Below are 12,624 nucleotides of genomic sequence, written 5' to 3' on the forward strand. Positions count from 1 at the left end.
TACTATGAAAGAATCATAAACCTCGTAAGGGGGAATTAACTTTAATGCATACTAATACGATAAACTACAGCATGCATTAGAAACTAAAGTATATAATACATTGATTTCCTTTCCAATTAAAGGATACAAATGAGTTCTTAATAAGTACACTAGATCTCGTGAAACCTAGCCGAATGAATGACTGAATTATAAATCCACATGAAGCAAACAGAGATAGAGGAATGTACGGGAATTAGGGATTGTACAAAGAAAGGCCATTTAGAACCTTTACACAATTCACAATTTTTACGCATTTATCCAGTAAACAACTATGAAAAATAATAAATGATGTCCTACATTATCAAAAATGTTCTTGAAACAAAGAACAAAAAATATATATATATAGAATAATGCCTTCTCCATCATTACCAACATATAAATTTAATTGATTGCCAAGTATCTTGCATATTTTAAAAACAAACATTTTCAGATACATAGTAATACATTGTATTTTGAAAACAATAATTTGCTTACGTTGCCACTACCATGAACACTTAGGGAATCTTTTCAGTATTACAAATATCATTGGAAAAAGGCAGCTGCTCTTCCTCCATATTAGAAGGTGTGCTACCCCCCTCGTCTTTGATTTTGATTATCTACCTACATCAGTCTATAAAATAACCTCCATTTGCAATAATGAGAGCAATATCTTGATACTTCGTAAGAGTAAACGTTACATTGTCTACTGCCAACAGCATAATGAAATTGGCCAACATTATGATAGCATTATAATAGAGTGGAGTCTACTTACTCTTTGATTTACATTACATTTAGGTACACACTGTGAACAAGTTGCATAATTTATTGTTTCGTATATGTTGGCAAAGATATGATATTCAACTTCCGACTACGGTAGCCCACTTGTTTGGAAAATCTTGACCAGCTGTTGGGCAAAATGCGAAACAATTATGCACATACCTACGTTTACCAATACCACTGGGCAAAATATTGCCCATTATGGTTGGGTTGACTATTGGCACAACGTTGGGCAAAGTGTTGGAAAATATTGCCCAACCTTTTCACAGTGCAGGCTTGTTTACAAAACAGGAGTACTGAAAGGATTGTATCCGGGAGTTTTAAAGTTCCGATATTCGATGAAACATCAAGTTTCAATTGCAAAACTGAAATTTACTCCCACGTTTCATTGAAGATGTAAAATCTTTTAGAAGTGCAAAAAGCAATCTCTCCCGTCTTGAATGCCCGTAAATAGTACCAATCTCGATCTGGTTTGATTATCTTGAAATCAGTGAGAATGGTTTTGATGTATTTGAGCTCTTTTGTGTATAGAACGATGCTCAGCAGACCCTGATCGCGCCGAACCCATGCAATGATAACTGAACTATCCTGATACACAGCAGGGTAAGAGTCTTCATCATCCTTGCTGATGCTATGAATGATAGCACCAGACACATCGTTGATCACGTGTACCGTATCCCAACCATTCTTAACGACAATCGCTTGACTTGATTTCATCGCAGACATTTACCATGGTTCAAATCCGTTACACTTTATCTCTCTAATTGCCTTCCCACCTTCTGGCTTAAAAACCTGTATTTTCCTGCATGTATTGTAAGCTATGAAGATCAGCCCATCCTTGTCTACAGTGAGACCACCAAGCCATCCACCTTTCGCAATATCAATTGTCTCAAACGTTACATCAAGCTTTTCACAAAGCTCGGTGTACAAGACAATTTTGTTATTCGAGTCGCGTATGACGTATCCACCATCAGGCATAACGTGTAGTGCATTAACCTGAACAGATTTCAGAACGGTATCTTGAATGATGCCCTCAGAAGAATATATGACTATCCCTCCCGTGCTACAACCAACAGCCATCCCATTGTTTGGTGTTATTGCCATTCCGGTCATATTTCCATCAGGGAGGAGGTCTCCCGTGCATGCGCAGAACCCATTTGGACTTCTTTTGTCTTAACTGGCCCATTTGGAGTCCATCCGATCCCAGACTCCTGAAGCCAACTCTTTCACCTTCCTCAGCAGTTCTTCTGGGCAGCTTCTCATCGGGCTCAATCCGGCTTAGAAGATCTTCCAGCGTTTGGCACTTCGCTTTATGTGAGGTCAGAGCCTCTGTCTGGAGAGGAATATGAAGACCATTCTTAACCAAGTCCCGAGCTGTCTTAATCTGGTCTATCTGTTTACGACCTGACTCCTCCATGTCTCCCATGAACTCTCAAGTTTACCTAGCTTTTGTCCGACTTCATTTTTCAACACCGTCCTTATTTTCTTTAACTTCTGAACTGATTCCTCATACGTATCATCTATTTCATCATTGAGTTGTTCATGTACGTTATGCACCCTTTTACGCTTGTCTACAACGAATGTAACATAGTTGTCAACGTTGCGTATCTTTGCATTCGCTTTAGATGCAAGTTCCTCGATGTTATTCTTTTCATGGGCGCCTGCTTCCAGGATAGTGTGAGCGTCCTTTGCATGCTCTGATATGGCACACTTGCAGCAGACATACTTTTTACAGTTAAGACAAAAACAGTCTTCATCTTCGTTCGGATGTTTTTTACATTTGTCTTCTTGATTATAGTTGGAATGGCCCTGGGTCTCCACATCTTCAACAAGTGATCTGACTGTTATGTTTGATTGCAATCTACCTACGTCTCCACCGGGAACCGAAGTCTCCTTCCTGCACGTAGGACACAACAGCTTCCGATGAGACTCTAGGAGAGTCTCAAGACAGCCCTTGCAGAAGGTATGGGAGCAGGTCAGGATCTTGGGGTCCTTGAAGAAGCTCAGGCAGACAGGACACTCCAGGTTCTTATCGACAGCCTGCTTCAAGGAAGTTGCCATCATTGTTGACTACTCAAACACACGACCTGTGAAAAAAGCGCATTGGTGAATTAAATGTTAAAACTCAATAGAAAGTGGCGTATGTTTTGTATTGCGATGAAAATGTGAAAAATATAATACATTCCATTATAAATAGGGCCTACCAGTACAAAATTATGAAATTACTTACACTACTACTTTAGAACTTACGTTACGAAGTATTTCGAGCGGCGACTATGCTTTCAGTAAGAGGCATATGATAATGATTCATTCAGCAATGCAGTTGTATGAGTATGATTTTTTTTATTGAGAGGGAATTCCCACTGACATTCATAACAGGAAGTAGAATGTTTAACCAGGTTGAACCTTTGCACTTGTGATCCTTCCGCTTAACCGAACCGTTCACCCGCGCACATGTCAGCAATCCTTCTCATTATTACAAGTTAAATGACTATGATTTTTTTTCCCTTAGGGTTGGGTGTAAATTGTCATGATAGATTATGTATTTCTTTTTTGTACGATATGTCAGATGACGTCAGTAGCGAGAAGCTACTTAGGAATATTTTTAGTTTGCCGCTAGCCGGAGCCACGAGCCTTGCTTGCTTGCTTGTGTTAGATATTGCTCAGATATCTCCTTCTCTCTATCTGCTTAGTGTATCCTTAATAGTCTGGAGATTATCGGCGGGACTCGATCCCCCCCCCCCCGAAAAATAGACTGAGAGACCCTAGGATGGGAAGGGAGAACCAGATTCTTGAAATCATGTCAAGCAGTGGTGTCGATTTGTATCCGTGGTTGGGGGGGGGGGGTGATAAGTGCCAAAAAAAAATCGGCAATGGATCAAAGCAACCAAGAGGTAGAAGCGTGTGGCAGGTTGCACCCCTCCCTTCCAAGTTATTAACTTTTTCAAGTCACCCTCTATAGAGATAACATTTCAGACAATATAAGAGTGTTTATAAATTAATAACATGCTGAATGTTAGTCCTGACTCTTGTCTGCAGTGTAGGCCTACCAGATTGATATCATCTATTTTTAAACGAAATTTAGACATTACCAACAAAAATTCCAATGGTGAGGGATATCAACTTGTGAAAGTATTTTGTTACCAGTGAGAAAATGCGTTAATAAGCAGCCAGGAAAGGTTCAGGTATATAGACAGAAAATTCTATATTTCCTGATGATAGAAACATACATTTTTATGAATATTGATGTCTCCAAACAACATTCATCGTGAAAAACCCATTCCAATATTCTGTGTACGGAGATCTCAAAAAACATAGTTCTCATTTGTAAATGAAAAACATATTGCTTTTGGTTCCCCATTTGACTCTCTTCCTTCTTTAATTAAACCAATTGAATCCTCTTTGCGGGAAACCCAATTCAATGAAACAGAATATCACTGATGCAAAATTTGGTTCTCAAAATGACAGAAAATGTCCACTCCTGATCTCATACAAACTGTCTGTTTCTTAAAAACATAATATAAAACTTACGTTCCAACTACCAAACAACAAACTTCTATTATCTCCTTCTTCACCCAGATATACTTATCATACCAGATATACGCTCTAAAATATAAGCATAATATTCCCCTAAGGCCCTGACCAGAGCACTATTTTTTTCTTCAAAAACTATAACCAGTCTTAGAAGGTGCATTATTATTGGAAGGGTGTTATAAACAAAACTTCAAACCTAATAACATTCTTACCCTCAAAAACACCTTAACTATCTTATGCCTGTTACGTTTGAATACAATAACATAGGCCCACATCAGCTTTTCAATGAAACAAACAAAATTTGTGACATAATAATCTTTCTCCAAAATATCGAACTGGAGTATTCTGTTGTATTGCTTGTTAATGTACATACAAAGAGCTTATTTTCAAGAGGCACTAGATCCATGTGTGTAACTTAAGAAAGAACTCTTTGTTTACCCGATTTTGTTCAGGTGTCTATGGAAAATTGATATTAAAAGATACATACGTTCATAATTTCTCTCGTAATTTAGGTTAATAATTTTGTTCAAGGTCAATAGAGGGAAATGTATATCATTATCTCCATTTGCTATCAAAAGATTTTGCTCCTCTAGGAAAAAAGCTCTTCAAATGTTTTACATGTAGAGATATAAATAAACAAAGAAATGGATGAAATCAATAAAACAAAATAGATACTGAGTATAAATCAGGGAACAAACTGAAAGTTTCGTCTCCTACATGCTGCCATTCGGACAAAACCGTCTTTCTCTTCAATATTTTATTACTTTACTTGCATTATGAAAAAAAAACGCATCATCAACCCCACATAGCTTTAACAATCACTTCAGATTGAACTGGCCTGCCACCTGTGTTATTATCCTCTCTGTCTCTCATTATCTCTTTCTCCCACTCTCTTTTTCTTTTTTACATTTTTGCGCTTCGCGCTTTACATTTATCTCGTTGCTTTTTTACGTTGCGGCTTTGCATTTGGCGCATTGCATTTCTATGATGCTTTTGATTGAATAAAATGAATAAATTCATCAATTCCTGATGAAGCCGTATGAGTGAGAATTCGATTTATTCTTGTCTCATATACGGTTGTCTCATTTACTACGTTTTCTATTAATATATGTATGTGTTATGAAAATGAGATAGCAAAATGTGTATATTGATAGTCATCTTGCGAGTAATAACCATTAACTACTCTCATCGAGCTCTCATCATTAATTTTTCTCTAAATTTTTTTGATGGTGAATTATTGGAGGGAGGGGGGATATTTTATAGGCCAACCCCCCCCCCCCCTCCCCCACCTGAAATATTTTTTTTGGGGGGATAAACCCATCCCCCCGGGATCGACACCCATGATGTCAAGTTCGACAAAATCAAAGTAATTTTTGCCCCCCCCCCTCCAATTCAGACATGCGGGCTCACCCGTCGCTGCATTTTCCGATTGGTTTGGTAAGATTATTATTATACCTAAGAGGGCGTAGAATCTTAAAGAAACAAATAAATTAGGAAATTAATAAATTAATATACTAAATAACTCAAGATTATGATAGAAAAACTAAATGCTCGCTATTCAGGGCAAACTCTTATCAGCGCGCGAAGTTTGATATTTGAAATGTGAACATGTCTTTGATATTCTCCCATTTTAAATAAAAACGATGGACAAGACGTTGCGGGTTATACACCAATGTCGATGGATAATGAAATGGAGGACTCCCCCCCCCCCCCCCCCCCCCCCATAATCTGGAGGAAAAAAACGATCTTCTGCCCTAGCGGCTTCTGATCACAATTATTTGATTGAGTTCCTCATTTAATTACAATAATTTTGAGTTGAACAAGAGAATCACCAAACCTATTTCAAAACTGCAAGGCTTTGTGAAACGTTCATTGCCCTACGAAAATATAATGGTCTAGTGCCATCTAATGGCGCCCTGTATCACAGTTTAATGATGATTTCTTCAAAATTTCGCCCTACGTATTCGTACTCTCAACGCCATCGCCCCGGAGTATACCATGTCGTACCCGTTCACCAACTGCTAAATCGCTGCGTTTAGAGTTTTAGGTTTAGGCTAAGGTTTTGAGTGAGACAAATTTTTAAGATAACCAGTTCAAAGTAATATTTATTTTCTTTTAGATATATTATAAAATACTCAACCTACTCATCTGACCTGCGGTTAAAAAATGTCATCAAAAGTATTTTTTAGATATTCACAAAACTATTGAATATACAGTGTGAGTCATAAAAAAGTTTACACCTAGAAAATTGCTAATTATTTAAAAAATAATCGATGAACATTAAATTGTTATATGTCTTATGAAAGAGTGTTTTATCCCAAATCTGTTGGTACCATTTTTGTGTGGTATGTGTTCACGCTTGGATGAACAGGAGACATTGTTTGCGAGAGTGCAAAAATCGACTTGCGCCAAAATTGCTTATGTGATGTTTGAATAAAACAATTGGGATTTGGGTATTAATTCGGTCTTTGCAGATCCAAATAACATCCCTAACCAAATTAATCATGCCACACATATCAAATATCAAATATCAACGAACATTTGTGCGCATGTGTGTGACTTTGCCCTTTGCAAAAAAACATATGCAATACATTTCATTTCATACATTCAATTCAATTCATTCTCTCACTCCGCTTATCCCAACATAATACATACTGTAGGCATCACTTGGCGCAAGTCGATTTTTGCACTCCCGCAAACAATGCCACCTGTTCATCCAAGCGTGAACACATACCACACAAAAATGGCACCAAATTTTGGAAAAAACACTCTTTCATGAGATGTATAATATTTTACTGTTTATAGATGATTTTGAAAATAATTAGCAATTTTCTAGGTGTATAAACTTTTTTTGACTCACACGGTATTTTGCAATTACAATTCATATAATGCAAGTCAAACACGTTGACCAACCCAGAGGGCGCTGTTTACATATTGTTCACTACAGAAGAGAGTCCAAAGATTGCTCCCTTTTCAGTAAAGACTGCCTTTAGAGTAATGAGTTGTGGCGTAGCTACGGGGGGGGGGGGGACACGAATGGCAAAACAAAAGAAAAAGGAAGGTGAGACCGAGGGGAAATATCAAGGCAAGGAAGATGAACGTGAGATAACAAATTATAAATGTTATAAACGATGTAAATATGTTCATTCAGGGCCCCATGCATGGGTGTCGATCCCGGGGGGATGGGGGGATATATCCCTCCCCCCCCCCCCAATATTTCAGGTGGGGGGGGATGGCCTGTACAATCATCCCCCCCAATAATTCACCCTAAAAAATAAAAAAATAAATAAGAGAAAAATTAATGATGAGAGCCTGATGAGAGTAGTTAATGGTTATTGCTCGCAAGATGACCATCAATATACACATTTTGCTATCTCATTTTCATAATACATACATATACTAAGTAAATGAGACAACTGTATATGAGACAAGAATAAATTGAATTCTCGATCATACGGCTTCATTAGGAATTGATGAATTAATTCACTTTGTTAAATTGACAGCAGCATAGAAATGCAGTGCGCCAAAAAGCAACGAGCTAAATGTTAAGCGCGAAGCGCAAAAGTAGCAATCTGCAACATCAGACCATCCTGGACAATGTAAACATAGATGAACTCTGTGACGAATTCGTGATGAGAACAGAGACAAGGAGAAAGATTTTCGGACATTAGTATGACTTACAAGATAGTTCACTAGTTGTTATGTTGTTTCCGTTCACCCTTTTTAAAATTCACGTCATTGTATCTTTATTTTTATTTTATTTCCTGATATTTCCTAAAACATTTTTCATTTTTGGAGAAAGATTATTATGTCACAACTTATTTTTGTTTTATTGAAAAGCTAATGTAGGTCTATGTCACTGGCGTACTGGTTGGTTCAACCCTCCAATGAAATCAATCCATGAATTATTCTCAATTTCATACAAGTGATTAATAAATGTTCGTGATATCACATGATTTTCAACAAAATTCGCGTTTCTTCATTTCTGTTGCAAACTGTCACATTCCCAAATAGCCAGGAAGAGCATATATTTTGTATAGTCACTAATGGGCCAAATTAGTGGCCGTTAACACTAACAGTAGTATACAATTCCTTTCCAGAAGCTATTGCGACAAGCACTGCCGGGAGATGCTACCCACCACTGTCTTGGGCTGTGCATGCAAATATTTGCGAACGAACGTTCCATACATACATCATGTGAGGAAACTGAATTTAAACAAGGATTAATATAGAGAACAGTACAACGAATCGTCTTCTTTCTCTAAGAATTTAGTGAAACGGCAAAGATTCCGCGCTTTGCGCGGGAGGGGGTCAACTGAATTCAGACTAGGATTAAGAGTTATAATTAAATGAAACGTCAAAATACACGATACAACGTATCATCTTCTCTTTCTAATAATTTAATGAAACGGCAAAGATTCCCCGCTTTGCGCGGGAGGGGGTCAACTGAATTCAGACTAGGATTAAGAGTTATAATCAAATGTAACTTCAAAGCTTTCGCGCTTCGCGCGGGAGGAGAAAAAACTGAATTCAGACAAGGACACGATACAATAAATCGTCTTCCTTCTCTAATAATTTAATGAAACGGTAAAACTTCCGCGCTTGGCGCTGGATGGGCGAAAATGAATACAGAAAAGGATTAAGAGTAATAATTCATTGAAACGTCAAAGCTTCCGCGCTTCGCGCGATAGGGCGGGGGCGAATTGCAATCAGACAAGGACACGATACAACGAATCGTCTTCTTTCTCTAATAATTTAATGAAATGTCAGAGCTTCCGCGCTTCGCGCGAGAGGGGGAAACTGCATTCAGACAAAAATTAAGAGTCGAGAATGGCACATCGAATCGTCTTCTTTCTTTATTAATCGATTGAAACGTCAGAGCTTCCGCGCTACGCGCGGAGGAAGGGGAACTTGATTCGAACAAAGATTAAGAGTCGAGAACGGTCCAACAAATCGTCTTCTTTCTCTAAATCCTGGCTACGCAGTTGGGGAGGGGTGCAACCTGCCACACGCTTCTACCTCTTGGTTGCTTTGATCCATTGCCGAAAATATTTTGGCAACTATCATCCCCCCCAACCACGGATACAAATCGACACCCTTGGCCCCATGGAAGACCACTACTTGTTGGTGAATGGGCTACCCTGTCAAAAGATTAGAAATAAATAAATAAATAAATAAATAAGGAGATAGTTTGCTAGAGAATGCTCTTCAAACATTAAACTTTTATGTGAACGCACATTTAACAACAGATGCAAAGTGAATGTCCTGTGATAAATTTGGGTTCGGAGTGGCGCGAATTTTTTAATTTGTTAAAAGGGTGCCGTGATAAAAAAAAAAAACAGGTTGAAAAACACTGATCTAATTTCAGCTTCCTCTCTTCGGTAAGTCTTTGTTAGGATCCATACATGACTGTTATGCGATTAGTAACAGTATTAACGGGCACTGCAACCTTTTTGTAATAAGTTCAGAATAAAAATGGCGAAGTTTGAAATAGAACCGCCCAATAATAAGAAAGTTGGGCATTTTTGAAATTTGAGATCCCTAAAGCTATGCGAATTTCAAACTGGCTATTCGGTCAGTGGAGTGTGACGTTTTCATGGACAACTCTTCCGTTTGTCGTGTAATAAAATATCAATTTCTAGAATTTTTCTCCCAACGTGAAAGTCCCGTCTCCCTTGGGGCACTCCTCAAATATATATTATTGATAGCATAATACCGTATGTCCCCTAGAGAGAAAAGACCCTCTCGAGTCCTACATTTTGAAGAAGAAAAACAAAATATATATTTTAGATAGTTTGGTTCTTAGAACAAATGGGTAGTCATCACAGTGAGATTACCGATTAAGCCCATTTGAAGTTCCTTTTATATACAACTTTTAAAAATTCATAACTTATTTGTCCGATTTTGTTCAAAGTTCCAAAAGTATGCTTCTCTGAATTTTCTGCTTTTTATTAGACGAGATTGATAACAAAATCAGCAACTTACTGGAAAATTTTGGCCAGAGTAGGAAAAGTTAATATCCTTTTGTCAATGACGAAGAAAAGGCAAGTAGATTGAGTTTAAAGGCCCTCAGTATTTGATGAAAAGTCATAAACGAGACTGTATGTCGTTAGATGCAAATAATGCTGAAGACAGTTCGACAAAAAATTTGAAGGAGAGTCTTTATTTTTTGTATTTATTGAATTTATTTCTCAAAACTCCAGTTATTTTCATCCCAAAATCTAAAATCAGCATCGCTTTTTTTCCAGAATAAAACTAAATACTTTAACAACAAAAATTAATATTTTAACATTTTATCATACTTGATTGAAATTATGAGATTTTATTAAAACACACAATATACATCTAACCCTCTCCCTTCCTTTCCTCCTCTCTAACTCCTTGAACTTATCCCCCTACCCTCTCCCCTCTTCTTCCTGATGGCTGACATTCACGCTTGCCGTTATAACCGCTCACATACTATCATAAGAATATCATCAACAAAAGCTTCTATATACCTCCTGCATGGATTCTCTAAACTCAATACTTTTGATGACTCGGTCTTTCACATCTTTTGGATTTTTTTTTCTCACATCAATGACACAGGACAAAGAACAGCTTCCTGGAAATTTCAGTGATCAATTCATATATCAGTTTATTTCTTCTATATCCCCTTTAAGAAAATATAATGAAATTGAACATGAAATTTGTAACATAATTTGAATGGAAGATGATAACTGACATGATTCTATAATAATAATAAACGCATACTTTTATAGCGAATAACATTGAGATGTCTCTTTACTCTTAACAAATATAATAGAGAAAGTTAATTAATCTACTATGAAAGAATCATAAACCTAGTAAGGGGGAATTAACTTTAATGCATACTAATAAGATAAACTACAGCATGCATTAGAAACTAAACTAGATTTGTAATACTTGTTTGGAACAAGTATAGGTGGGCTGGTCGAACTAAAATTTGAGACAAAATAAAGGGCACATTTGAGATTGCTTATCTCAGCTACAACATACTCGAAGTTCAGGGTAAACGAAGCTAAAACGACGGAGATATTGCTCGCGAAAGACGGGAATGTAGAATCGAGTTTTGAGGAAAAAAAAAATGTCCGTTAGAGAATACACGCAGAATGTGAAAAATTGACATGCCTCCTTTAATCGCAAAAAATACGCCATGATGCATTTGCCAAAATGAAAAAAATTAGGGTCACCTTGCATCCTAAAGAGCTACAATGGATTGTGCATAGGCATGTTTTTGCCCATATATGCTTTGTATTACAAGAGCTCGCGCGCACGGAAATTTATCTTTAACGGTCGATCATTCCGTCATTAATAGTCATAAAGAGATAAACATGGAATCATTTTTTTTGTAAAAATATGTGGAATATTATGAAAGAAAAAAAAAATGGCGATTCTATGTTGTGTAATAGTTTTACGCGCAAAAACGCGCACGCATGCGCGTGTGCGCGATTTTTTATAAAATGCTTAGAATGGCCTTAAACGTATGCAAAATGATTTTGAGCATTTTAAAATTTTGCGCGCGCATTGACGCGCGGACGTACGCGCACGCGCGCGTTATTTGACCTGAAATTGACCGGACGGATATTGACCTTGATCACGATGAATATGAATGAGAAAATGCTTTTGGTTATGAAGATATGATCATGAGTTGATTTTCCGAAAATTTTACAAAATGGCTCCTAAATGACGTCATCAGTCAAGGTCAATGTTGAAAATGTTATTGTGCTTTGTACATATGCCTATACATATGTGTGCCAAATTTGAAGGCATTTGATAGAGTCATTTTCAAGTAATCGTGCTTACAAAAAAGTGGTTAGAAATAAGAAAAAGATATAAATAAATAAAGGCAATTCTAACGAAATTATAAGGTGGTCTGTACGTTATACAGCCCACCTGATGATATAAAACATTGATTTCCTTTCCAATTAAAGGATACAAATGAGTTCTTAATACGTACAGTAGATCTCGTTCATTGTATACATTATATGTGACAAAATAATTGTTTAAACATTTTGTACATTTACACTGAACTTCTTAGTCAAACATAAAACATATCAATGTAACATTAACACAATTAATTTGAATTTAAATTGACCATGAAATTCAACACACATAGACTAAAATAACATTTCTTTTCCCCTTTATACAGCGGATGATTCCTTGCTGCCAGAATAGTGTGACGATGTAAGACATGATAGTTTGAAGCTAAATCATTGGTTTCTATTTTACTGTCATATTCAGTCTGCTAAGCTATGAACATAGTATAGGTATTTATGT

General features: G+C 37.0%; 1 protein-coding gene across 1 annotated transcript; it reads right to left on the minus strand.

Annotated features, from left to right (window-relative positions):
• Positions 1 to 1,915: 1,915 nt before the first annotated feature.
• LOC115926914 (tripartite motif containing 13-like) lies at positions 1,916 to 2,876 on the minus strand. The gene is made up of 2 exons (XM_030992533.1): positions 2,200 to 2,876; positions 1,916 to 2,128 (listed from the first exon to the last, which is right to left on the minus strand). The coding sequence occupies exons 1-2, from the start codon at positions 2,857 to 2,859 to the stop codon at positions 1,916 to 1,918; spliced, it is 873 nt and encodes a 290-aa protein (XP_030848393.1). The 5' UTR covers positions 2,860 to 2,876.
• Between the last annotated feature and the right edge of the window lie 9,748 nt (positions 2,877 to 12,624).

Source organism: Strongylocentrotus purpuratus, unplaced genomic scaffold (assembly GCF_000002235.5).
Source record: "Strongylocentrotus purpuratus isolate Spur 01 unplaced genomic scaffold, Spur_5.0 spur5_scaffold_2, whole genome shotgun sequence".
NCBI classification, from domain to species: Eukaryota; Metazoa; Echinodermata; class Echinoidea; order Camarodonta; family Strongylocentrotidae; genus Strongylocentrotus; species Strongylocentrotus purpuratus.